This window comes from Cryptomeria japonica, chromosome 10 (assembly GCF_030272615.1).
Source record: "Cryptomeria japonica chromosome 10, Sugi_1.0, whole genome shotgun sequence".
Lineage (NCBI taxonomy): Eukaryota > Viridiplantae > Streptophyta > Pinopsida > Cupressales > Cupressaceae > Cryptomeria > Cryptomeria japonica.
In genome coordinates, this window is record NC_081414.1 from 483,539,054 (window position 1) to 483,566,959 (window position 27,906).

Consider the following 27,906-nt stretch of genomic DNA (forward strand, 5'->3'; position numbering starts at 1 on the left):
TTGGCAATTTTTGTTTACTCACCATCCCAGGTCGTCTTCCTGGGGGTGGCTGTGGCCCTGCGCTGCTTCCTCCGATGGCGCCAATGGTGTGTCCTGCGTGGGCGACAGGAGGTACGGTGTTTTGCCTGTCGTGTGTGGCACCTACACAGATACGGTTGCCCTCCCCTTCACTCTCACCTGCGCCCACTCCTGGTTCCCGTTGGTGATCTTCACTCCGTGGTGTAAGGGATAAATTTCTAAACTGATCCCGATTCTCCTCGACTAGATTTCGCCGTAACCTTGTTTCTTCCAGAAACTCTTTGTGGCTCCGCGTCCTACGATGCTCTGGCGACGCGTAGAAATTTCTGTCGGCTTCTGCACCCTCCGTGACACCTCCTTGGTTCCCCTCGGGCCACCCTTCGGCAGGTCGTCCTTCGGCAAGTTGCCTCAGCCTCCGTCTACGTTCTACTTGCTGCTCCAGAATCAAGGCCCTCTGTGCGGCCTCCCACTCGTCCGTTTCTGCTTTTTTATTTCTATCTTTATTCAATAGGTTTGGCATTAATTGTCGCACATTTCCATAACTCACAATACATAAATCAAAACACGTCTTTATTAATTCATTTGCTCAAATACAACTTGTGTCAATGACACTTTTATTTGAATATAAAAAGTTCAAGGTTCAATTCCCTCCTGGCTTGGCGCCATCCCGTTTTCCTGTCGGTTGTTTTCTTCGTAGTGTCGAAGGATCTGCTGGCGTCGCTCTTCCTGGGCAATCTCCTCCAGGCGAGCCTATTGTGGCAGCGATGCCTATGCAAGCAACCGGGGGAGGTGGTTCATCAACCGATTTACTGCCGAGCTAACCTCCAAAGCTGTTCACACGACACTTGGTGGGATTTCCACCTCCGCCGCCTCTCGTCAGACGTAGGTCTGGATGGCTACCTAGAGCAGAATTGAAAATTCTCTCGTTGCCGTGTCTTCTCCTGTGTAAAGTTTTGTTCTCGTGTCGTCGGCCTCTGGGTTTATTTCACCAACGGGTAGGCCCATCGTGTCCGTGCGCCATCTGTGCCCGAGTACGTCTAGGCAACGGCGCCAAATGTTTCCCTCTTGGGTGAATACTTAAAGCATAAAGTACGTAATGCAGAACAATGCCATAGATATCAGACAAGTATCAAATATGTTATTCCATTCATAATTCGTGTGTTGCAAGTTACATTCTGAAGTATATAAAGATACCGAGGGGGTGCAAGTGCCAACCGTCGCACCACAACTACCACCCCTCGGCTGCCAACTAACAAACTCAATTACGACTTAATTAACTAGTCTTATTCCTGTATACAATAATGCGGCTAACAGATGTCTATGGTGAACCTCCAACACCCATTTGCCCTTCAAGTAAGCATGTGAAAGGAAACTCTTAAGCATAAAATCATTTGCAATCTTCCATCACCAAACCAACTATAAGATTTCTTGCCAATTTCTATATCAACTTTTTGCACTTTTTCTAAAGATTACTAAGTATACATTGGATCAAACAGTTGAAGTAATAGCGTTATATATATAACGCTATCACATTTTCAAAACAGAATGTACTTATATATATATACATTCTGTTTTGCAAATGTGATAGCGTTATATATATAACGCTATTACATTTGCAAAACAGAATGTACTTCAGCGTTATATTTTGCAAATGTAATAGCATTATACATATATATATATACTTCAACTGTTTGATCCAATGTATACTTAGTAATTTCATTACAGAGTTATTTCATTCAATATGCTGCTGTATAGAGCAGATTTCAATGATGTTCAACATGAAATTCTGACCTGTCCTAGAATTCAGCTAATCGCCCTTTTTGGAGTGGCTGGAACACCATTCACTTAAGACATTATGCACTAGAATGTACAATAACTACTGATCAAGGTCTGTGCTGAATTGGGATGCCTCAAACCCTCATGCCCAAGCCAACTTGGCTGCCACTGTCCCCACACTTACAATTAATCCTTCATAAACTTATTGCCCAGCAACCCTTGAAGTTTACACCCATCAAATAATGAAGTTTACAAACAGAAAATGTACACCAGAAAAGAAACCTTCAACGCCCAGTCAAACCAAGCCTCATGCCAAACACAAATTCTACTCCCATATTCTCGTGACCTGCCAAGAATGATAATGGCAGCTAGCATAGGCTAGAATGGAAGTGCCAAATCTGCCATGAGACATTGACAAAACGAAATTGAAAATAATAATTCCACTGAACACCCATAGAATAACAATCCTGCAAGACCAGCATACACAATCCATAAAGAACCTAACAACAACATCTAAAGATAAGGTTTAAACTGTATTATTAAATTAATATAAATATTTGTTCCATGAAGTAATACATGATACATTTCCCTAAAGAAGATTTAAAAACATTGCAAAACCAAGTACAAGCATGAAGAAATTGATTATAGCACTTACCGTGTATGTAGGTGCACCATCACCTGCAAAGACAAAGCCACCCTCAAGTGCTCGGATGTCATAAATAGAAACACAAAGGCCTAGGTCTTTGATAACCTATGAAGAAGCATTTTATTAGATTAGGCTGTCAAGAGAAGCAAAATTCTAGAACACTAAAATGTATTTAATTTTATTCTTTAACAAACACTTTTCATTTATTTACATGACCGATCATATTGGCAATTATCTCACCTCTTGATTACAAAACCATTATAATTCACAACACTGAAACTTTTTCATTCTTGTACATTTAGAAATTGCTCAAATCTATTATCATACACTTTCCATCCTACAAACTTCATTTATTTACCACGGTTGAAGAATAGTGAATCCTTAAAACACTAACAGAGGCCAAATAACTCATTCTTCATGCATTATGTCAAAAACATGGCTAAGCAGCTCCATGTCTTCATCTCGAAGCAGGCCAAGGTAGTAATTTCAAAGTGGGTGGATTGGTTCATTCAATTTCCTAATTATAGCTATATCAATTTTCAGCTTCACTTTTTTTCCCTACATGCTCCCTAGGTATCCCAGTGATCATATTGTTCTTATAAAGTTTTGTAGATAGGTTTCAGAGATTCACTTCTTGTTGAGGGATCAGCACAAGAAAGCAGTCAGTTTCCCCATTAAGTTGGCATTTACAAATGTAACAATGTCATTGGTTTGAAGGGCATAGATGGAAAAATGGCTAAACTTAACCTTAACCTTCTATATGAAAAGTACACTTATTATCCTAGAAGCCTCTTGTTTACAACATTGAGAAATAAATTTCGGCATGTTGCAAATTTAGAAGATTTTGGGGCATTTTTCAATGATGAGTTTAAGGTGAAGGGAATATAGTTGGATGTCTATGAAACAGATGGTTAGTTTCATTCTTGAGGAATTGCCTAAAGATATTTAGATTCAAAATCTGAGGTTTTGTCTCCATGGTTTGTATCAGCACATATTGATCAGAACTCCTTTGTCTACAATTAATTAATTTATCAAGGAGAGTAATTATATTCCCAAAAGAACCAAATCAATTATTGATAGAACTAGAATGTTCCTATAGGTGAAGAAATCAGAAAATTGCAAAAAAGAGGAAAAACTCAGCTAGCTCTTAAGGCAGCATCCTAAAGCAAAAATATTGCTGCCTTCATCTTCATCACACAGTGCCAAACCCAAAAGTCATTGGCTGCAGCAGGAGTAAAGAGTAAGAATAAAGTGAAGCTCTTCAAGCTACAAGTGTTCTAAATGAAGTTCAGAAAATTCCCAAGCTGAAGCTGGTTGCTAGGAAAAATACAAAATCTCCTCCATCCCTTTGGTTGAATCTTGTTGATTTTACACTTTCAGATTAATAAGAAACTCAGAAAACAGAATTAACCTTTAACTCAGATAGTTTGCTGTTAGATTTAGTAAGTTTCAGATTTAGGAACAAACAGAAACATAACCAAAATTGAATAAGACACTTATTACCCTGGGAAAACCTCCTAGGAGGAAAAACCCAGCCAGAAAAGATCCTCAGATCTGATTATGGATTATGAATAATATCCTGATTACAATACTTATCTCAGTTCACCCTTAGGGCTAATGGCATCTTCAATTTACAGTGGTCTCAGATCTGCCTCTTAACCAGTTTCGGATCTGCCTTTTATTGCACCAACCAGCAACCAAAGATTTGACCTTGAATAGCAGATGGATGAAATGTAAGTCTTCAGCTGATGACTGTGACCAACTTCAGAACAGCAGGTCCTTCAACTGTCAGATCGCAAGATGAAGAGCACTCCCCTAACAGCAAAGATAACAATGGAGAGAAGCTAATGGAGTTCGCACTTTGCTGAAGATATTCGCCTTTGCATGAATTCCGCACCTCTTGCAAACAGAATTCGCTCTTTGTGTGTATTCTTATTGTTTGAATGCTTCATTCATTCCTTTATTTATATGCACTTTAGCCTCTAATTAGGTCGGCTTTCTTAATTTGAATTGGCGCCCTTTTTATTGTTTAAGTGTGAGTGGCGTGTTGAATTATAGGGCAGGCCCTAGAGCACGCCACCCTTGTGCTAGACGTGAGAAAGGGCCCATCCCTACATGTTACCTTATGGGAGAAAGGGGCCAGCCCTTTGGGCGGATTCCAATGTTGCCTAAGGCAATTGGAATCCGCCCCTCCTACCTAATTACAATCAACAAATCCAAAGCCTTAAATTATGCCATCTATTCCAGTTTGCCTTCTCCTCCTACTTCTCCTTTTAGGACTTCTTTCTATTCTACTTCACCCATATGTTTAGATGTTGCCTTGACATCCAATCCCAAGACATCTTCTATTCCATGTTTCTTTCCTTTTCCACCTCATCTGCAAAAATCTTTCATCTCCCATTATTCATTTTCCTAAGCCATCTCGTACAAGACAAAAGTAGGAAAAAGAAGCCTTGGAATGCATAAGATCTGAAGTAATTAGGGAAAGGAAGCTTGTTCCTTCATATCAAATTGATTTAACATTGCTTACATCTATTCTATCTTAATCAAAATAAAAGAGGCCAAAGAAGTTGTCTCAAATGAAGAAGTGCATGAAAGCATTTAATTTTTTAAAACAGTTATTACTCCTGAAGGAAAAGTAATGCAAGATGTTGAACTATCAGATTTCCATTTGTTTGAGACTGGTTTAGGAACTCAATCACACAAGATGATATCAATCTTTTTGTAACAGCTTCAAAAAATCTCAAGGGAAGAGTCCTGAACGATGGTGAGGATAATGATGCCCTAAAAGCTCAAAACAAACAACTTAAGGAATTCATTGCTCATTATCTTCAGCCCATATCAAGCTCCACAGGTTTTATACTGCAGATTTTATGTTCAAATCGATCAGCAAAAGCAATTAGACCAGCTAGTTGCACATGGAATAATATGAAGTAGTCGATTGATAAAATTTGTAAACAAAGGTTATGCTTTGTTGTCCAAAGCAAAAATTGGAAAGCATGAGATTTCAGAATTTGAGTGTGACATGATGAACAAGGTTTAAACCTATAAGGGTTTCCTAGAAGAAGTTAAACTTGCTCATACCCTTGGACATTTGAAATTAATTTAGACGTTCATGATAGTAAGACCTAGAAAAAATCACATTCACTTGGTCATAGCAATATTAATTTTTAGTTTGGCTTCTTGAGAAGCCATTAACCTATTTGTTGACCTAAAAGGTAGGTTGAACGAGATTAGATCTTCTTTCGTGACATTTCTTTCATGTACTTTTCTTTCATACGTGTCTCTGCCAAGCAAGGGATGCAACAATTAGTTGTCATAAGATATTTAAAGAAGATCGATTGCATTCCTAGCAGAATCATCGAATCATTCTTATTTACTAATTTTTATCCATATTTGGATCGCTCTCTTGGATCAGTGGCATACATTTAAGGCTATCAATCGGGAACAGTACCATACATTGCAGACTTCTAAGGCCAAATCAAAAACAGCAAATACCTTATTGCTATAAGCAATATTGAAGAGCTTTGCATACATCAAAGGTCTAGATCAGAAAAAACAAGTTATATAATCGCTATAAGGGATAGAAAGCAGACTTGAGCATATTTCATATTGCCATATCAGGAACGGCAATAAGCAATATTGAAAAGACTTTCAGCATATCTCACCGTTGTCTTGATATTTGAAATTGCACAAATTGGGATGACCCCACAGATTCTTGCTTGAAATTTGAGATTTTAAGGCTGTAGACACATTTTCCAAGGCATTTTTTCATCACCTAAGAATCCATTGATGAATCCCAGTCCTTCACCTCTGTTTTTGTCAATTTTCATTGTCTTAAAGTTGGGTTTTTCTTCAATTTCGGGTTTCAGAGCAGTCACTGCAAATAAGAATTTCTAGGTGTCATTAAAAATTTAAAAGTAAGTTTCTTGCAAACTTGCAATGGGGGTTTCAAGACCCGAATTGCAAGTAAGTCTTTTGTAACTTGCAATGGGAGTTTCAAGACCCAAAATGCAAGTAAGTTTCAGCATTATTTCCCAACTTGCATTCTTCCATTTTGCACATCCCAAACATGCAAGCTCGTAAACTTGCAACCAAGTCTTCAAGACCCGATTACAAGTGGAAGTGTCACAGTTTTTCCCTACATTTGTATTGGTCATTTCACCTTTCCAAGCTTGCTGGTCTTCACTCACATTCCACCTCCAAAAACCCGAAATTGGTCCAACATGCACTCAAAAACACTTGAAAATGAGTCTCTAGGAACCAATTACAAGTGCAAACTTGTATTTTCCCATTACACATTTGAAATAGCATGTCCAATCTCCACAATTGCAAGTCAATGCTCTTGTTTTTCTACACATGTAATGCAGTCCTCAAAACCCGAAATTCACTTGTGAGCCCATTTCTGCATCAATTTATCCCTTCTCTTGTCAATCTTGTTTGCACACACGATCTATCAAACTAACAAATCAAGGCATGGGCATTGTTTTATAACAATTTCATCTTGAATAAGGTGGTATGGGTTCTTCATCAGTGAACAAATGAAGAAGAGATACAACAGTAATTCATGGGGCAGCCCAAGGGTCAATAATCCTCATGAAGTCATCTAGTGACAAAGTGAATCAAGCATGGGAGAAAGAACAAAACGAAGAGAAGAACTTCCCTCCTAAATAGCCAGTACCAACCCAAGAAAGAAGATAAGATTGAGGTTTGTTGGCCAAGGACACAAAGATCATAAGGATGCAAATTCCCATTCCGGTTCAAGATGTCTTCACCAATCTTGAATACTTCAAGTTCTAGCATCCTGAAGCAGCATGAAGATCATCACAGACAAAAGATGATGTAGTTTGACTCGTGTCTTCGGACACATAGAATAGTTTCAATTGTGTATTTGTAATTTTGTTTCGACAAGTTACATGTAAAAACAAGTTTTCTAATTGCAAGTGTCACTTTCACTTGCATTTTTGTAAAATGTAATTACATGTAAAACAACTACAAGTTGAGTTAAATTAGGACTGTAGTTGGAATAAGTCATAGTGGTTGAGAGAATTTCTCAAGTTAGTTGGGATCCTCCCACCTTTTTCTCAAGGCTCCTCTCCTATAAATACTTGAGGGGATCTATTGTAATCTATATCTTTTGGCAATGCAACAAGACTCTGTCAGTTTGTATGTACACTCTAAGACTTTGAGCTTAGTTGTAAAACAGATTGCAATCAATTAAAAGAGACAAATTGCTTTCAAACTTTGTGTTGATTCAAAGTGTTACATGACGACATTTTTTGGAGATTGATTATGAGTTTTGAGGTGTTATACAAGAGAGATTCAAGCTCAATCTTGCAGACTTTGAGTTGTTTATTGCATGTGGAGTTTTAGATTGGTTTTCAGATTTGATACTGCAGATTTTGAGTTGCTTGTCACATTTGAAACAATTGTAAGACGCTCAAGCAAAGGGGGTAACTTGCAGACTTTGTGCTACTTTTATTTTCTATGTTTGTGCATAATAGGTGTATCATGTAGTTAGACTTTGAGCTGCTACATATTGTGCTTGGTTATCAGAAAATAATCTAAAAAGGTTGATAGGAGAGTAGATAGTTGAAGACTTTGAGCTTTCTTTCTGTTTTCCCATCTCGGAGAGGCAACGGAGGACTTTGTGCCTTTATTGAAACTTTGTTTCTTTATTTAGTTTACTTCATTAATCATTTGTGCTTTCAGCTGTGATTCTTTTCTGAAAGAAGAGAAAAAGAATAAGTGTTTTTTTCTGAAAAAAGAGAACAAGACAGAGTTTCACCCAAATTTAGAATAGATTTAGAGTTAGAGTTTATTTTTGAATTGTTGAAGTAGAAAGCAAAGGGGGAGCCTTCCCTTTGAAATTAGGAGAGTATATCTCACACATTATGGCTGAAACAACAATTTTGCATGCCTTCCCAGGTGTACAAAATTTTCAACCAACAGTTTTTGGCCACTCTGTTGGGGACACGAATGCATTCGAAAGCCTCACGTTTTCGTTTGAAGTCTAGTATCTTGTTTTCAGAATACCTTTTCTTGGGTCTCCCTAGAGAGAGAGATTTTAAAATATTTTGCTAATTCTATCTTGGAATCTCTGATATAAATTTGATGAATCATTACATAGCAAATTGACCCATCTGATCACCAACAGTTTTTGGCGACTCTGCTAGGGATATGATACGCATCCAAAGGCCTCATGCTTTTGGTTGAAGTATATTGGTATCCTATTCATTGTAATTTCGTTTCTTATAGTTTGTCAAGCTTTCACCAGGGACATGTAAGATGGCTGCTCAAGGTCCTTGGGGGAATGCTTTTGGTCTGTTGAATTTGACTTCGCCTTTACATGCTCAACCTGATGGTTCGAGGAAGAACTTTCCCAAGTTCTTTGGAGATGGAAGACAACATCCAATTGAGCACATTGCTGCCTTCTATATTGCATGTGGTGTGCTTAGTGTGGAACATGAGGATGTTTCAGTGAGACTTTTCATTGAAACTCTCCAAGGTGTTGCTGCAGATTGGTTCTACCACCTCGCGTCACAAACCATCACCAACTGGGCTACACTCAAAACAAAGTTTGAAGAAAGGTTCAAGCATGTAGAAGATGTTCATGCATTGTTAAGCACAACTGACTCAAATGAAAAAGGAGCCACACGAACCCATGCGAGAGTTTGTGGCTAAATTCAACAAGTTGTCTAATAGAATTCCAACTATTGCTCAGCCTACTGCTGAAAATTTGAAGTGCTTCTTTATCAACGCTAAATCAGCTGAGGTGAGTTTCTTGTTGAGAAGGACAGTTCTAAGAGATCTCGCAGCACCACAAACCTTAGCAGTTGAGGTTGAAGATGATCTTATCCTTGCGGAAAAGATAAAGATAGAGCCAAATGGGTCCAAAGAAAACTCTTCTTTGGGATCATGGTCTACCAAGAGAACAGATCTCGTGGTGCAGAGGTTGGCTAATGAGTTGCTTGCCCTCAAAAAGAAAATAGCTCGAGGTGTATTCTCTTCCCCTTATGAAGAAGACATTCCAATGAGGCCATATCCAAATATTGCTCCTAGTTATATAGCTAGAAATCAGGACAAGCCTCCTTCATCACCAGAAGGGCTTGCTCTTGAGGCACCACCAACAAATGCAGCAGTTGAGGATTTTGAATCTAAACAAAGTGATCTTGCTGGTATCTTCCAAGAAGAGGAGGAAGTAGACATAGCTAGCGACTCTCAAATCTGGTTTACGCTGTTTCAAAAAGTTGTTGAACAAAAAGAACCATATCGGATACCACGAGGAATACACAACAAGAGGTTAAAGGCCGCCTTTCCAAGGTGCTAATGAAGGTGTACAATCACGTCATGGGATGTGAAAAGATGGTTTATGAAGATAAAAAATGAGGTTTTGTAGTTTGGCTTGATGAATTGCCCTCTTTTGTGGAGAAAGATGAAGAAAACCTACTCAAAGCAGCATCAACAACAGTTTTAGGACAAAGATAATTCTATTTTGGAGTTTGATGAGAGTTGTCATGAAGCAAAGTTCAGCTCTCCTATTCAAAAGAGCAAAGAAGGTATTGAAGAGGATACGTTTTGGGATGAGATGGAACTTTTTTGTTCAAGCTTTGATGCCAAACCCGTATCCCATAAGTTAGAAGATCATGAGCAACTTGAGAAAGATGAAAATCAAGAGTCTATTTTCCAAGGTGGAGGTTTTGATATTTTTTCAGGTCCTCAAGAAAGTTCTTCTAAGGTTGAAATAGAATATGTTATGCATAAGAGATCTACCCCAGAACTTGATGAAGATCATTTCATGAGTACTATAGAAGAGTTGTTCAAGTCTTTTTGACAATTCTCTCCAATCAGAAGTTTGTGAACAGCATACTAAGGAATGCAATGCAGTCATGTTTCCATTTGAATCGCATGAAGGAGATCTTTCCGTTCAGCATGAGGTTGTCATGGTTGAAAAACCAGTTGTTCAAGTTGCAGCTAATAAGAAGGATTCAATCTTTGTATGATCAAGAGGATGTCCAATCAGACATCTTGCTTGGTTGGAGGCTAATGGAAAGCCAGAGGTTCCACTTGTAGATGAGCTTGAGGATATACTTGAGAAAGAAGACAAAAAAGCATATTCAGCTAAGCAAGAGCAGTTTGGTTTCAAAAATCTACTTTGGGGCAGCAGCACATATGATTCATTTCAAGAGGAAGGTGAATTTGTTCATCTTCTCCAAGGAGTGTTGCATCAAGTTCTGGTAACCTTGTTCGTGCTCCATTTATACAAAGTTGCCCACAATCACGCAAGGTACTGCAAGCTGTTAAAAACAGGCAACTATTTTGCTAAGCAAGTGAATGATTTCATTTGAAAGGTTTCCATTGGGGCTATTTTAGGATAGGTAGGTTTTCATTTACAATAAGTGTGGTTGCAAAGGTTAGAGTCTTGTTTTAAGTAGTGTGTTTGCGTCAATTATGTCATCCTTTTGTTGTTTCATGTTTTCAATGCTAGACTCTGTAACCCAATGGATACTAAGGCACTTAGAGATTCTAGATTCTACTACCTTCACTCATTTCCATGAATGAAGGTAGATCTCCAGTCAGAGCCAATTGTTGTCCTAATTTTTGGAAGTGTCAAGGTTTTTCCCTACATTTGCATTGGTCATTTCACCTTTTCGAGCTTGCTGGTCTTCACTTGCATTTCACCTCCCAAAACCCGAAATTGATCCAAAATGCACTCAAAACACTTGAAAATGAGTCTCTAGGAACCAATTACAAGTGCAAACTTGTATTTTCCCATTACACGTTTGAAATAGCATGTCCATTCTCCACAATTGCAAGTCAATGCCCTTGTTTTTCTACACGTGATGCAGTCCTCAAAACCCGAAATTCAATTGTGAGCCCATTTTTGCATTAATTTATCCCTTCCCTTGTCAATCTTGTTTGCACACACAATCTATCAAACCAACAAATCAAGGCATGGGCATTGTTTTATAGCAATTTCATCTTGAATAAGGTGTTATGAGTTCTTCATCAGTGAACAAAAGAAGAAGAGATACAACAGTAATTCATGGGGCAGCCCAAGGGTCAATAATCCTCATGAAGTCATCTAGTGACAAAGTGAATCAAGCATGGAGAAAGAACACAACGAAGAGAAGAACTTCCCTCCCGAAAAGCAAGTACTACCCCAAGCAAGTACAAAATTTTCAACCAACACTCAGATCGATATATCACAAACAGTGACAAGCATTTCGAAGGAGACTTACAGCACAACTCACATTGGTATATTAGAAATACCAGAGTTAACTCCATAAGTGCAGATCGAAGTTTACCAAGAGATCATCATTGCATAATTTCTATAGTCTATATTAGAGATAGCAACGATTATCCACTTTATTGCATATCCAAATCCGTGATTAACATGCAGTGATTAAGATTATCAAAAGATATTCATTTACAAGTGGTATATGATATATCATATAGTGATCAAGATCATTATATTATAAGTGGTATTGATTGTATATCCTAAGGATAAACATTTATAAGCATATCATAATATATCATTTTTATACTAAGTGGCATCAATTATCCTCAATATAAGTTTTATAAAGGATTTTTAGAGTCTTTGATTGGAAAGAAGTCTCTTGCAATTGATTTTGTGAGTTGATAGTCCCTAATTCTAAAGAATTTACATAAGGAAACATTATAGAATTGGATGCAATGGAGGAAAATGACGACACTTTGAAGAAACAATCCATCATCATTTTGATACTGTAGAACCTTCTAGTTCAAGACCTGAAAATAAAGTTACATTACGAGCGGAAAGAGGAAGCTGTAGATTGTATTTGGTTGCTTTTCTCATTTTGACATATCATCATACGTAAACATTTATTAATTTATGATGCTGTTATACATTAGAAAGTTTGAAACTATAAAATTTCAAATATTGAGAGTTTGAAGATCATATTACATGTGTAATGTTTGAATTATGACAAATTGATAGTCAGATTAGACTTTTATATTCTCTAAATGCATTAATCTCTTTTTTTTTTGAGTAATTATAAGTTTTTTCTTTTGCCAAATCCTTGCCGAGTTTTTTGCTAAGTCTGTGCCAAGTCTCGAGTTCGAGTCAAAATTTTGGACCGTTGAGTTGAGTACGAGTCTGAGTCCTCAAACTTTCAACGGTTCTATTATCATGTCTACATTTGTACCTTCTTGTCTCTAATTTTTTGTCGTCACCAACCATATTGATTGCCACTCTCAATTGTGGCATACTATCAAGAAAGTTGGTCACCTTTACTCATATAATTGTCTATAGCACCTATCATACTATGTTCTTCTCTAGCTCTGACCATAAAGAGGTACTTACAATTTTATTTAAAGTCCATTCATTCGCCATTGCTTGCTTTACTTCTACTTTGGCTTCTCAAAGTCATTTTTTTTTTGTATAAGGGTTTTTGTATATAGCCTTGTTCGTTTGCGCTCTAGTGATTACCAAAACTGCCTTGTCTTGTTCTTCCGCATCCAACATATTAATACACTTTTGCTTCACGCATTCAATGTCTTCATGGTCACCCAGTCCACACCATTTACACAACATCCGCGCTCTATTTTGGTTGCTTTAACACCCCTTGGTGACTTGTCCCCATTCATTACATTTACAACATTGGATCATCGGTCCTCCCTTGGCATCATATTGGATTCTACTCCTTGGTCGACTATTCCTAAACTAGTTATTGTTTCCCCATCTATTACGATAACCACCAGGAGATGCATTAGTATTATTATTTTTGGGTTTTGGTGGTGTGTTCAATAGGGTTGATTGTTCCCCCTTAGTGAAGAGTACTTATGTGATTCTTGTCTTAAAATTTGTATTGGCATTCCATGATGGAATGCCACATCACTTGGTAGATGTCGCAAAACAATTTTTTGGATAATTACTTTAGTATGACATTCAACTTTGCAATTGTTACACTATGGTTCTTCACTCTCCTTTGTAATTTATTTCTAGACTTTGAGCTCCATCATTCTCATCATGTCTCTCTGTAGGGCTTGAACCATCTTTGATTCACTATCATTGTTGTCTCTTGTGCTCTCGTTATCATCCGTCTTCTGCTTCCCTTAGGAGGATACCTTTGCTTCACTCTCAATGTCCATTGCCCGATTATAGGTATTGACATACAAGCATGGAGGCATGACTTTCATTTTCTTACACAGTGAAGGGATCAATCCTTCAATGAAACACCTTTTCTTCAATCCATGCGCCGACTAATTGTCCTTCAAACTCTGCAAAAAAATATTCTGCACCAACCCTAGCCGGGAATCATAGAAAAAAATTTTGCCCAAAAAAGATTTAAAAAAGATCTTTTTAAAAAAACTTTCTAAAAAATTTTAATAAAAAAAACTTTCAAAATTTTTTAGTTTTCATGCTCTGATACCATTAAAAATAATTGGATAGTTTATTCATCGATATACAACCGTATATATAGAGTTTACAAGACGATGTTCTATAAAAAGAACAAATCGTTTAAGTGAATAACTAAAAAGCTAAACAACTTGAAATACTAAATAAAGCTTAAAAAGCTAAGTATGCGTCTTTAATAAAGAAGCAATAGTTTCACTTAACGAACTAAAAAGCTAAAAAGTTAAATGACCATTAATAAAAGAATAAATATAACTAAGTAAAATATAATTAAATATTCCAATAAATCGTACAAGAGGGCTTCTATCCGGGGTCATTGCTAGCGTTCCAATGGAAGAAGATCGCGAATACGAACATGGAATTCCTAGACATGAAGCAGATGCGACAAAGAATGTTCAGAGTGAAAAACCATCTTCCTTCAACGCTATCGGCTAATATCATGAAGAGTGGAATCTACCAAGCAACCAGCTTTCCACCATCCGTACAATGTAGTGAACTTATTGTCAAGTGTGCGAAGCACTATGATCCAAGAACCAAAATGATCAAGTCACCCGTGGGGACAATGCACTATGATCCAAGAACCAAAATGATCAAGTCACCCAAGGGGACAGTGCTTGCATACTTAGTTGAGGATGCAATCGCGGAAGTGTTTGGAATCCCCAAAAGTGCGGACATGCAAGAGAGAACTAAGGATCAATATCAAGCTAAGTTTTTAAAGAAGGCAGATGCATATATGAAAGTTGTCAACAACGAGTGGGTCATTGAGCCAAGGCGTCACCAGTCTAAGTTACCCAAGAGGCTTCTATCATCGAACTTCAAGGATGAATACAGTGATTTAATATTCTTACTCAATAGAGTGATGGGAACACCTCAAAGGCGTTGTTTGAGAACTGGAAGTTTTATTTTATTGAAGACATGTCAAGAGAAGTATTGATCAATTAAGCCAAAATAATAAGTGATAACCTCGACTTCCAGTTGAGAAGTTTGGAGAAATTTTAAAAACAAAGACATTCGGCATGACCTCCTACCTTGTGTACTTGTTTGACAGATTTGTTGTGTACAAAGGATTGATATGCAAGGGTGAAGTCAAGAATGGGCTAGGACAATAGAGAGTTTACGAGTGTTATCCACAACTCCATCTGCACAAGATTCAACACTATAGAAGGGTGAACGATGCTTTCACCATGTACATCACAAGGTTGCTGCATGGCGGGATCCACAACGGTTCTCTAAGGAAGCAACTAGGCTTATTGAGAAATATGGATCGTGGTATATACAGTTTCCTACCTTCACATACCTACGGATTCAAGGATTTAGATCCAAACCATACAAGCTTCCTAGGTATCCAACAGACAAGATGATCCTACTTAAGGTAGTGAGACAACTTTTGGAGTTTGATTTTATCCAAAAGGAGAAGCATAGAACGGGGATTACTCTCCCAATTGCACTTGGGAAGACATTGGAGGTATGCCACAATGCAGTCGCAGCAAGTTCAGTTATTCAGGAATTTGAATTCTATCGCCTTGTAAATTATAAGAGCAGGGGCCAATTTGATCCATTCAAGAATGTTGTGAAGATCAAGGGAGAAAAGTTTATACATAAGATTGACATTGAGGACTATTGGGCTAATCTCATGGATGAGCTCGTAGTTAGGAAGAGAAAGTGGTCCTGAATGTTAGTGGACTTCATGAGGAAGTGTAATCTCTTCTCCATTCCTAATCAAGTGCATGATGATAGTGATCATACTCATCCGCGGACACAACCTGAGGTGGTGGATTTGAATGTGCTTATGAGAGAAGTAAATGATTACTCCATGGAATGGGTGGACGAGTAAGTCAACAAGTTAAGAGAAATGAAGGTCACGTTTACCTACGAGAAGATGAAAGACAAGGAGCCTTCCCTCAATGATGATGAAAGGACAATCAATAATGTAAGGACATGTGTTGATGAGGAGAGTCAGGCTCCCAAGAGAAGGAAGGGTATGCCTGGAGAATCACAAGCAAAAGGCAAGGAGACTGTTAGTTAGCAATCAAAGAAGAAAAAACACAAGTCTGACACTCCTTTATCCACCGTGAGTTCCTCATTAGTGAAAGAGAATGATATGCTAGAGAAGGACAGAGAATCTGAACAAGGTTCCAATATAGAAATCCTACCAGAAAATAATCAAGAGTTGCATGCTACAACACAATCAACACCACCAAATGAAGATGAAGAGCAACCAGGATCTCCCACTGTCCAGCTGGAGGATAGCTCGGGCAACAATGTGATCAATTTGACTAAGGACAAAGAAACAGATGATGATGTAATTTCAGCCTTGAGAGGCCTTGATTAGGACATGAGCCTCGAGGACGGGATGGAAATGTCCACCATTCCTAATTGGTTGCTACAGAGCATGGAAAAGAAGAAAATGATAGAGGCACAGCCCATAGAGAATATTGATGATTTCTTAGCCAGGCCAGACAAAGAAAAAGAGCAGAAGAGGGCTAAGATATTTTCTAAAATTGCTAGAGATGATACAAGTGTGCGTATTGCACAAGTGGTTGTCCCGATGGGTGATAAGACCAAAGATGTTGTCACTCCCATGGATTATCATATCACTACAATTGACCTTGGACCTACTACGAAGAAGCAGGAAATCCAGGAACTTGATACTACAGTCAAGGCAATCAGGGCACGATTGGATAGCACTATTGAGAAGAAGGAGATGCTTGAAAATGAAAACAGGAGACTCAAGGAGTACATTGAAGGGATGAATTCCCAAAGGCATGAGGATCCTACTTTTGTCTCGCCTATTTCTATTGATTGTGGATTTCCCTTTGATTATGAGGCAGCAAGGAGTACACATTTGGAGGTTGGAAAGTGCATTGAGGATGTTGCAAAACAAGCGGATGATTTCCTAGCTCAATTTGTCCAAGTATTTGACAAATCGTCAATGGTCATATTTAGTATACAATATTTGGAAGGAGTTTGGGATGATTTCCAACCAGTGCAAGAGAAGACAATTCCTCGTCTCAAGGTGTTGAAGAAAATCCCGATGCCCACACTAATCCAGGAGGGAGTTGTATATGCAGGTGATGTCTATGATTTTCAGGGATGGTATTGTTCCTTGGCTATGAGGAAGTCCACCTATGATCATGCAAGGCAAGATTGTGCAGAGATGGAAGGATCGATCCCAGAGATTCAATTTAAGATCCTTAAATCTATTGATGAGTTGTTGGGGATGGATGTCCATGCTTCCAACACTTTACAGTTAGAAGAATTGAAAGAAAAGATGAAGTTCATTTACTTCAATCAGTTAGAATCTTTGAAGAAGAGTCAGATAGATGATTCGGTTTCTCTTGTGATTCACATCAACAATTTGGAGAAGCTTATGCTAGATTGGGAGAATGTGCTTGATTCTTTCTCAGATGCATTGGATGTGATTTATGCACAACAGGAGGCTTTAACCAACATTACCATGGAGGAGCTCAACCCAGTCTTGGCCAAATTCTTGGAATATGTAGCTAGAGAGAGGGATGTAGGCTGAAATCTTCTAGAAGATTCCCTACTTGATGACTAGGCATCATCCCATTGGCTCACCTTTTGGTGATTCCTTTTTTGATATAAACCCTAATTAGCGCAAATTTAGGGCACTGTTGGCATGATCTTAGCTCTTGATTCTAAATGAATCTTGGCCCTTCATTCTATTTGAGACTCTATATATACGCCATTGCCTCTCATTTGTAAGGGAGATATTTTTGAGAATTGTCGTCTATGTGCTGCAGATTTGAATATAAATCATTGAAGTGTGGTGGTTTTGTTTAGATTTTGTATGCATTTGTGGTTCTCATTGCTTGCAAATTTAGATTAGAAATTTGTTTCAAGCATTTTAGATTGAATGAAGTGTTGAATGCATTTGAATGAGATTCGTATAATCCATACCACTAGCTTCTTGCTGATTGTAAGTCTGCCTTGTGTGGTCAACTAGAAATTGAAATTGAACTTAACTTCGATTATTGCGCGTCCATTGGTATGCATTGCTTTGATGGTATTGATGTTGATGGTGATAATTTGAACATCTATGACTCTACCTTAGGTGATTGCAGTAAGCATGTGTTGAATTGTTCTTTGATGGTGAAACCTTGCCTAGTTGAATCTCATTAAGTTATTCATTACATCTTGCATTCTAGGTTTTAGAATAGAACTCCTAAACTCTTATTCCTTTTGCACTTTATTTGAAATCCTTTGTTAGATTACAACCAAGAGCTAAATTGCAAAATCATAAGTCATTGGCAAAACCTATTCCAATCCATGATAAGATTGATAAATTCGAACAATTATGTAAGCCCCCAAGTGAAAACAGCAATTCACATCGACCATTGAGTTACCCACATGTCAAGACCTGGCCGTAGAAACCTTGGAATCGTCTTAGTTGATTAGATATTTAGCATCTAAGGTGATTTTGTTCAAGAGAGGGTAAAGTACTTTGGTATTTTATTCTATGTTTGACTATGCCTAAAAAACACATCAACAGACCCCATCCAAGCACAAAATGTGAGTGGAGCGCACTTGGTGTGTAGGTGTACAAATTTTGGCTTAGAATATATATAAGATGATGCTTTGCACAACATTATACATGAAGTAAGGGGGTTGAGTCTTAGACAAATTCATGATTTTGCCCCCTAGGTGCTACATAATATGATGTTGCAACTCATGCTTCTAAGGTTATGTGATTGCAGTTCCTAACGAAGCTACAAGCAAGCCTACCTCTACATACTCTTACTCCTAATGACCTCCTGCACTCGAACAACATCGACAAATTTGGCATCCTTCGACAACATTAGCAACTTTGCAACATGACCTCAACTCTATCATTCACACAGCTAATCTCTTCTCAAGAGAAAAGGTTAATGATTAGGAGACTACTACCAAGCTATATGACAACCTAACTAAGACACCTAAGCTCAGCAAAAAGTGGGGGTCCCCATTTTCAATGGGGCAATATGTGAAAACATCACAACAAGATTAAAAACCTTTTTCAACACTTTCCAACAAGATTGCTTATATTTAACTAATCTAGACCAACCTTTCTTCCTACTACCTCATTTGCATCCTACCATTGAGCCAATTTCAAATCCACCTTCCTACCTGTTGATGTGTGTTTTATGCACTATGCAACACAGAATAAAATACTAAGAATTTTATCCTCTCTTGAACAAAATCTTCCCAAGTGCTAAACTGTGTGATCAAATGGGATGACTCCAAGGTTCTAAATGTCAGGTCTTGAATTGCTCTTTGATAGACTCAATAATTGTGATGTGATTTTGCTGGAATCACAAGGAGGACTTACGTTGATACTTGAATGCTTGAATGTTGCTAGAACATGGGATTTTACTTGACTTTAAAAAAAAAAGATAAAAAGGATGAGGGTTAAGGAAGCTAGTCTAATCCTAGAATGTAAGAGATTAGGAATGACTTAGTGAAATTCAAATAGACTTTGCTTTGCCCTGCAAAGAAACAACTCCACAAAGTTTAGTGCAATCTTCTAAGGAGAGCAAAATGATGTTCAAATTACTACCAACGGCATAGACACCATCAATGTAATGCATATCAATGAGTGAATAGCAATCGAAGATAAGCTCATGAAAAGAGTTCAGTTGACCATGCAAGATACTTCACAATCAGTGAAATACTAGTAATATGAGCATAATAATTTCACCATTCATCCATAATAGCTTCCATCCATCAAACCAACATGAAATTAAATGAGAAGTAGAAACCATGAAAAATGTTCACCATACCTTCAATAAAATTAACATGCTTCTTACAACAAAGTCTTCAATAAAATTAACATGCTTCTTACAACAAAGTCTTGACAACAATCTCCTTTTCTCCTACTCTACTCTACTCTAGCTATCTGCTAAAAATCTACCTAGTATTGAACTATCAACTATTAACCTTTACAAATGAAAGAGTGGAGCCTTTTATAGTGCTCTCATTACAATTGAATGGCCAGAATTAAATCCATATCAATGGCTAAGATTGAAGGATAGAAACCCTAATTAGGGTTTGTTACACCCATTGCATAGCATTTAATGCTTGACCAATGATAGAATTACATTAAATAAGACACATGTCCTTTGAATGATTGACCAATGGATGGTGAGGGTAGGTACATCGGACTTTATGCCCACATGTGGTAATTATTCACCTCATTGGATGAGTCAGGTGCATTGAATCTAGACGCCTTGAATTGGAATCATGTGTTAAGGTGAGTTGGTGACGACTAGGCGCCACCCTAGCTACTTGCTCGTTGTAACTCATCACAAGTTTTTACTCTTTCATGATGTTGATTTTGATCTTGCGATGATGAATCTTCATTCTTCCCTTGCAATGTTGGTGAGTGTTCCTTCATGATTTTGATGTAGACTCTATCATGCTTGATTCACCTCCATCTCTCATGCTAATGATTTTCATGCTAACTTCCCTTGCATTCCTGTGTTTGCTGATGTAGTAGTATTCTTCTTGATTAGTAATGGAATAAACCCTTGATGTCACAGTTGCTACTTCATTCCTTTGGAATTACTTCTCGATGATTCTCTACACGTTGTAGCATCTTGATATCCTTGTAAAATGTCATCCTCCCCATGTTGTGGAAATCCTTTTGTCCACTTCCTTGCATGAGCTTGTTGAGTCCTTTACCTTCCTCAAACTCGAACCTTGATTCCCCCTTATTCCATTGTTTGAGTTCTTCCATTTCATGCTCCATCATCTTTGCATTCCTTGCATCAAACTTCAACCCTAATTTAGGTGGTGAATGTCCTTCAATCAAGTTTGTAAGTGCATGTAAGTGGTCTAATCCACCCTCTCTCTCAAGTATAGTTCATCTTCTTCCTTATGTCAAACCTGGAAAGGAGACATTATAAATTAAGAAGAATCAAATGAAACTTAACTTAGACAACATTAATCACTTTATCAATCTAGAAATGAATTATCTCTTGGTACTGTTGACTTGAAATCTGATATTCTTCACCCTCAATCAGATCGGATCTTGAAAGATAACACTTGGTGGAATTTACATCAACATGACTAAGATTATCTTCAAAATAGGTCTCATTTTTAAGTCAACTTTCAGGTCCGAGACTTGCTTTTTGCTCTTGGGCGTGGATTTGGAGAGGCACTGACACTAACATATGGAGGTTGGACTTTTCACCTTTCACTGGAAGTGGTCACTGATTTGAGAGTTCACTGGAAGTGGCCCTCAATTGAGGTATGGGTTTTGAATAGGCACTGACAGTGGCTTGTTCGTGGTTTTAGACCTCAAGTGGAGTAAGGACTTCCATCCATTGTTTTTTGCATCTTTTCATCATCATCCTTGATCACTCATTTGATCACTCAGTTGGACTTTTTAAGGCCAACTGGAAGTGCTCTAGGCTTGGTCGGGGTTTTGAGGCCCTAATGACAGTAGTCGTGGATTTAAGAGGGTACTGATAGTGGTCAAGGATTTCACTAGCCACTGGAAGTGGGCATGAAATGGAAGTGGACATCAACTTCTTTACTCATTCACATCTTTTCACCAACTTGATCATTTACTTGCTTGATCTTGGAAATCATTCCTCTCTTAGCAGCATAAAAATCATCGACATGTCTTTGGGGTGGGGGGGGTTGGATGCTCACTGGAAGTCACCAAGGAAGTTTGTTGATTTAGGCTCCAACTAGAAGTCACCATCCAGCAGGTCAAAGATTTGGACATGCACTAGAAGTCACCAAGGAAGTTTGTTGATTTAGGCTCCAACTGGAAGTCACCATCCAGCAGGCCAAAGATTTGGACATGCACTGGAAGTGATAGCAATGAGGTCGGGGATTTTGCCATGAAGTGGAAGTGGTCACCTTGGTTGTGGAATTGGAGGGTGCGTCAAGTGAGTCATGGTTTTCACCCTCAAGTGAAAGTAAGGACTTCCTCCCTTAAGCCCCTTTCATCTCTTCACAATTTGATCATATGCTAGCTTGAACATTTGAAATCATTCATCTCTTGCAGCGTAAACATTATGTTCATGACCTTAGGTGGGAATTTGGGTGCTTGTTGGAAGTCTCCAAGAGCTAGTTGTGGATTTGGAGGTCCACTGACAGTAATCTTATGATGTCAATATAGCTTGCTCAATGAACTCTGATGCATTTCTACTCACTCCTAGCAGATTTTACCCTCTCCAACATCATTATCCCTCAAAACTCTAAGGTATTCACTTCAAGAATCGTTGATCTCACCAAGTAGAAGTATATGGACCTTCTCATCTTGGTCGGGGTTTTCAAGGCTAAGTGGAAGTGAAACATCAGCAAATCGGACTTTTGAGGGTCAACTGGAAGTGAGCATCTAGTAGGTCGGAGATTTGAGGGGCAAGTGGAGGTCATCATGTAGAAGGTCGTGGATCTAAGGTCCAACTGGAAGTCACCTCAAGCAGATCGGAGATTTTCAAAGCAAGTGGAAGTGACTCCAGAGTATGAGTGTAACTTGCTCACTTAGCATTTCAATGTCTTTCCACTTACTCTTAGCAACTTACCAGCCTAAGACAGCAATAACCTTCAGAACCTTAAGGATTCATCTCAATCACCATTCTGCTCACCAAAATAAGGACATATTCTTCCTAATCGGACTTTGGACAAGCAACTGGAAGTGACACCAAGCAAGTTGGACTTTTGACCATCAACTGGAAGTGCTTAGAGAGGCTGGTCGGAGATTTAGGCTATCACTGGAAGTGGCAATGAAGCTGGTTGGAGATTTGAAGGGTCACTAGAACTGACCTGATTTTTTCCATCTCATTGTTTCATTGACTTACTTCATTCATCTCAAGGGCTTTTCCTTCATTAACAAGGTTTATGCATCAACATTTTGTGCCTTGACTACCCTCTCAAGCATTCCACTTTGTTTGACAACTCTCCGTACTTAGACTCGAAATTCCATCTCTGATTTTGAAGGCATATGATGCTGATGATCAAATAAAATGATCATAAATCGTTCATTTCCTAAGGCCTTGAGAGCTAACTGACTCAATTCCAACTTAGAGAGAGAGAGGACTTGATCACCTCCTGACAACCTAAGGCTCTACACCTCCTCAAGTTCAAGGTTAATAGCTAAAGACACTACCAAACAACTAAACTAAAACAGCTAACCTAGAAAGCGGAAAAAAGTGGGGGTCCCCATTTGCAATGGGGCGATGTGTGAAAACGTCACAACACTACCATAACATAATATGACACTAGAGGGAAAATTATCCCCAACTTGATTTGTACCCTCCTTTGATTCCTATTCATTTGGGTTACCAAAAACACTAGTAACTATGCTTGAGACTTTGCTACCACTACTACCTTGCCCTACAAATACCTAACCATAACCTTGGTTCTCCACTCCATGTTTCAACACAGTAAATAATATTAATTAGTTTTATGTTAATAAATCAAACATCGCTGCACCATGTGTGGTATTAACACACTGTGATATTCGTCATGTAATGCCCCCTCCATAGAACCAAGGCAAAACTTGACAGAACAACTTTTTTTTTTTGAAACACGACCACCCAAACACCAAAGACACAACATAACATGTTGCATTGCACTACAAGGTGCACACAAGTGTCATGTGGAACACAATGACATGAAGGCAATGAAAACAAGAAAGCCTCACAATTGCACAAGGAAGGAGGTACTAGCAGAAAATAGAACAATCAAGGGACAAATCCACCATGACAGACCTATAAGGGAGAAATAACACCATCAAAAGGATGGTGAGGTGCAACTCACAATCATGCTCTCTCATGACACCTCAAAATGATAGGTTGAAGGAGTCCTCAACCTCCAATCCGTACCAAGGAATACTTAAAGACACTAATTACATAGAAGAGACCAACTCCAATGATGGTTGTAAAAGATGATAACTAAAGAAATGGGTGAACATGTTAGTTCGTAGTAAATGCCCTCATGTGATTGATGTAATTGTATTAAAAAGATGGTGTGTTATGATGAAATCATGTTTACATGCTTTACTATTTAAGAAATGGAAAATTCCTCCCTCTTTAATAACAAATGAAGTATCTAGTGAAAATAATTGTGCCTTGAGCCTCTTTTAGTATAGATAGTTGTGTTGCGTGATGGATCTTGCTTAGCGTGTGTTGCTTTGATTTGAAATAAAAAATCTCTCCCCCTCTCTATTGTCAAAAGGACTAGGCCCCAAATTGCATTCGTAACCCTAACTCGTGTGAACTTTGAAAGATCTGCATTCAGCAAAAACTTAAGAGAGTAAGGGAGTAATGAATTATATGGTTATGGTAATCTCACTATAGGAATATCTTGTTGGTGAGATTTATAATCCCCAACTACATTGTTATTACTAAGGAAATCATGTAAATATTAAATTGTTGTATCGTAATTTGAAATGCAAATTATTTAGTGTATGGCAAAATGAAAATGTCATATACCCTTGTCTCAAGTTGAACATCTAAATGTTCTTGTTTTAGCAATAAATAAAAAGTTGTTATGTCAAGTTTTGCCTTGGTCCTATGGACGGGGCATTACACGTCATGCTAGAAATGATTGTGTGCCAATAATGCAGAGAAAATGACTTTCACATTAGTTAAAACACAAACTTGATCAAGGGTTTCAACAATTCCAACATAGGTGCAACCTATGTGTTCTTCCTAGACCACTACCTTTGGGCTTACTTTGGAACCTTTGAACACATCTGTATTGGGCACTTTAGGTGAAATGTACAGCCCTATTATAGGGCATAAAAGATCATAAAGACTCCTTATGGTGACCTACAATGGTGCAACAATATTCTGTCATTGAATTTCTTACTCTTTTCAAACTAGGGAAGACAACTCTTTCAATGATTTAAGATCTTTCAATTACAACTTGTTTCAATCACCCAACCTTTGACTTGGAAGGCTTCTCACATACTCCTTGAGTGAATCCCATCATTTTCCAACCCCGAATACAATTTGACACCTTCAAATGCATTTTGACATCTCCTAATTCCTACTTCTCCTAACACTATCATAATCTGTCCTCTTCGGACAGTCATTTAAAACTCAATCATAAATTCATGAAATGGTCCGAAACTTTGAGATATGTTAGAATGTGCTCACTGTACTCCTCTTGGAGTGTTGACCCTTTGAAGAGGTCATCTCCTAACTCACTAAAACTGGCATCTTCATAAGTATCTCTCTCCAAGGTATTAGTTTGATAATCAAACTCAAGACCACCCATGTCACCAACTTCGTAATGTGGTAAAGAGTCTTCAATGGTAGCTGTTCGGAAAACTGTATCATCTTTGCCTTCAATGTGCTCACCATGACTAGGCATATTTTTGTCCTTATCATTGATAGTGACAAGCATACCAAAGAGGTTTTCTTGTTTACTCATCATAAAATCCTCTTGTGAAAACTCTTGCTAAGTTTGGACAGCAACAAGTGGGAAATTTTCCAACACCAACTCTTCAACATGATTAGATACGAACTCATCCAAATCATTATAAATATCATCACCATGAAAGTTTTCATGAGCTGATTCTACAACACCACCAAAACTACCCTCAACATGCTCTTCATGAGTGAACTCATTAGTCTCAAGACCATCATTGAATGAATCTGAATTAGGCTTCAGAACTGCTGTTTTGTTCTTTTCATCAAACCAATCATCATTATTTCCAATCACATGCAAGTCTGAGGGAGTATTTTGAGGCTCTGTCACACATTCTTCATATGTCAAGGCAGCCTTCCCATCCAAACATTTGGATTTTGCAGCACTTGTTGAGTATGCCCTTTTAATGTTAGGATCTCTCATAAGCATGGTCAATTCTTGTATCAACTCAGATATAGATTTCTCCGTAGTCATCTTATTATGTATCTGTTTTCTCTCTCAGTTATAAAGAAGGATGCATAACTGTAGCAAGGGCACAGCATAGCAGGAACTTACACTTTCATACCACTGAAATGTCCCCCACAAATGTTTTCAGTTTTTACACAATAATTTCACCCATTAGAATTAGCATAATGAAATACTGAGAGCAATACATATTGGCGGTTGGACCAGCCACTTCCACTTTTCAGCGCGATAAAGAAATGCTGGAAATTAACAACTACTTGGCAGTATAACCAGCCAATTACAAATCCCAGAAGACTGAAATTAAACAAGACAATCACTCAACCACTTATTCAACAGGAGGACTGGAAATAAACAACTATCACTCAACCACTTATTCAGCGGGAGGATAGGAGTACAAAATAGAATAGAGATAGGCAGCAAGCCAGCCTCTTCCACTTGTGCAGTGGACGATACAATAAGTATAGTGCAGCAATAAAAATGGACTATTTCAATACTACTGAATACAGTCTTACAATGGCAACTCTGCAAAATACTTGTCAGTACATCAAGCTCCAATCTCTAAGAGATTCAAAAAGATACTCAAATAGCTGCAAAAATGAATATTGGAAAATGCAAGCCAAAAGATCACTTTACCAAATCTGAAAATAACACACCAGCAACACCAAAAAATAGACCAGTGGCACAATGAAGTTCATATCTCCTCCAAAACACCTCTGGAAAGCTCCAAATCAGAGGCAAAAGAGAGCTAGGAAGGGGACGCCCAAGTCACAACCAGCAAACTAATCCAAACAGCCTTCAAAATTTTGATGCATGCATCCCAAGGTCACTTCCAGCATGGTACGGCCTGTTTGGAGAGGGGCAATCTGCCTTAAAAATTCAACTCTTCGCAATAACTCATGAAACTTAACAAAAAGGGATGCCTAGCAGAGAGGAATCCAACGAGCCAATACCCAGAATGATCAGACAATCAGGCAGGGAGATATGCTCAAATAACTACTTCAACCATAGACAAACCAGTAACATAAAAAATCACACTAACACTCAGAAAACTGAAAATATAATAGAAAAATTCATCCCAATGAAGCTCATTCTATTCCTCTAGATGAGAAATAGGCTCTCCAACAACTAGGTGCTATCTCTCAAGCACAAAACTGACACAAACTAGGAAGCTCTCAACTTCGAAGCACAAGTCTGGCACAAATTCGGCAGCACTTCATTGCAAATATTCATGGATACCAAAACAAGAGCCCAGCACTCTAATTTATAACCTTGGTGTCTCCAAATTCAAATTCACATTCCCTCCAAATGGACGCCAAACCCAAATGCACACTAATTTCACCTTAATTTGAAATTTGCATTTCATTTCCCCTCCTTTCCAAGTTGACCTTCACATAGAAGCAAAATATACTTTATAAAAATGACAATAAAATAATAATATGGCATCCAAGGTAGATAAGTGAAATATATTATAAAATTAACTTATTTCCCCATAAGGCGTCCATCTTGCCTTATTAATATTTCACTTTATAAAATGTTTTTCCTCAACAATAAATTGCCCAACCTTATGACATAAAATAATACTTTATCACCTCAAGTCGTCCCCTTAAATCATAACCAAAAATACATAAGTCATACGCCTAGGCCAAGGGGGGGCATTAAAATATATTAAAAATACTTCTTTCCATGTGCTGAACAACTGCCATAGTGAACTAAAGGCTAAAAGTACTGAAAACTGCACTGCTAGAAATAGCCTCTGAACTGGACCAATGAAACCTACCAAAAATTGCATTGCCAAAAATAGCATATTGCTAAAAATAGTATGTCCAAAAGCATTTTAACCACATTCTAAGCAGCCATCGCAACTTACTAAAAATAGTAAGTCCGGAAAAGTCTTTAGATTCATTTGCATGTCACACCATCGCGAGGCACTCTGAAAAACCAGAAAAACCCAAAAAAATAAGTTGTCCTCACCCCACTTACTAAAAATAGTAAGTTTACCAAACTCCACTGATTGCTACGCATGTACCATCATTGCAAAGCTTTTTGAAAACCCAGAAAGAATCCAGAATCAAAAATGTAAAACTCCAACATGCAAGCCACCAAAATTGTCAAAGCATCCTCCTAAAAAATAGGAAACCCTAATTTTGCTTCTAACTAACCAACGAGTCTCGAGATTGGCCAACAGTCCCCAAAACAAACTAGAGCGGAAAAG

General features: G+C 38.1%; 1 protein-coding gene across 7 annotated transcripts in view; it reads right to left on the bottom strand.

Moving 5' to 3' along the window:
- LOC131039436 (uncharacterized) overlaps window positions 1-27,906 on the bottom strand; it is a 107,881-nt gene that overhangs the window by 38,909 nt on the left and 41,066 nt on the right. For 6 of the 7 annotated variants that reach the window (XM_059213561.1, XM_057972211.2, XM_057972206.2 and 3 more), the window contains one exon: window positions 2,450-2,545. The exons of the other annotated variant lie outside the window; for it this stretch is intronic. In XM_059213561.1, coding sequence (XP_059069544.1) covers window positions 2,450-2,545 — 96 coding nt within the window. The remainder of the gene's footprint in view (window positions 1-2,449; window positions 2,546-27,906) is intronic. 7 annotated transcript variants of the gene reach the window in all.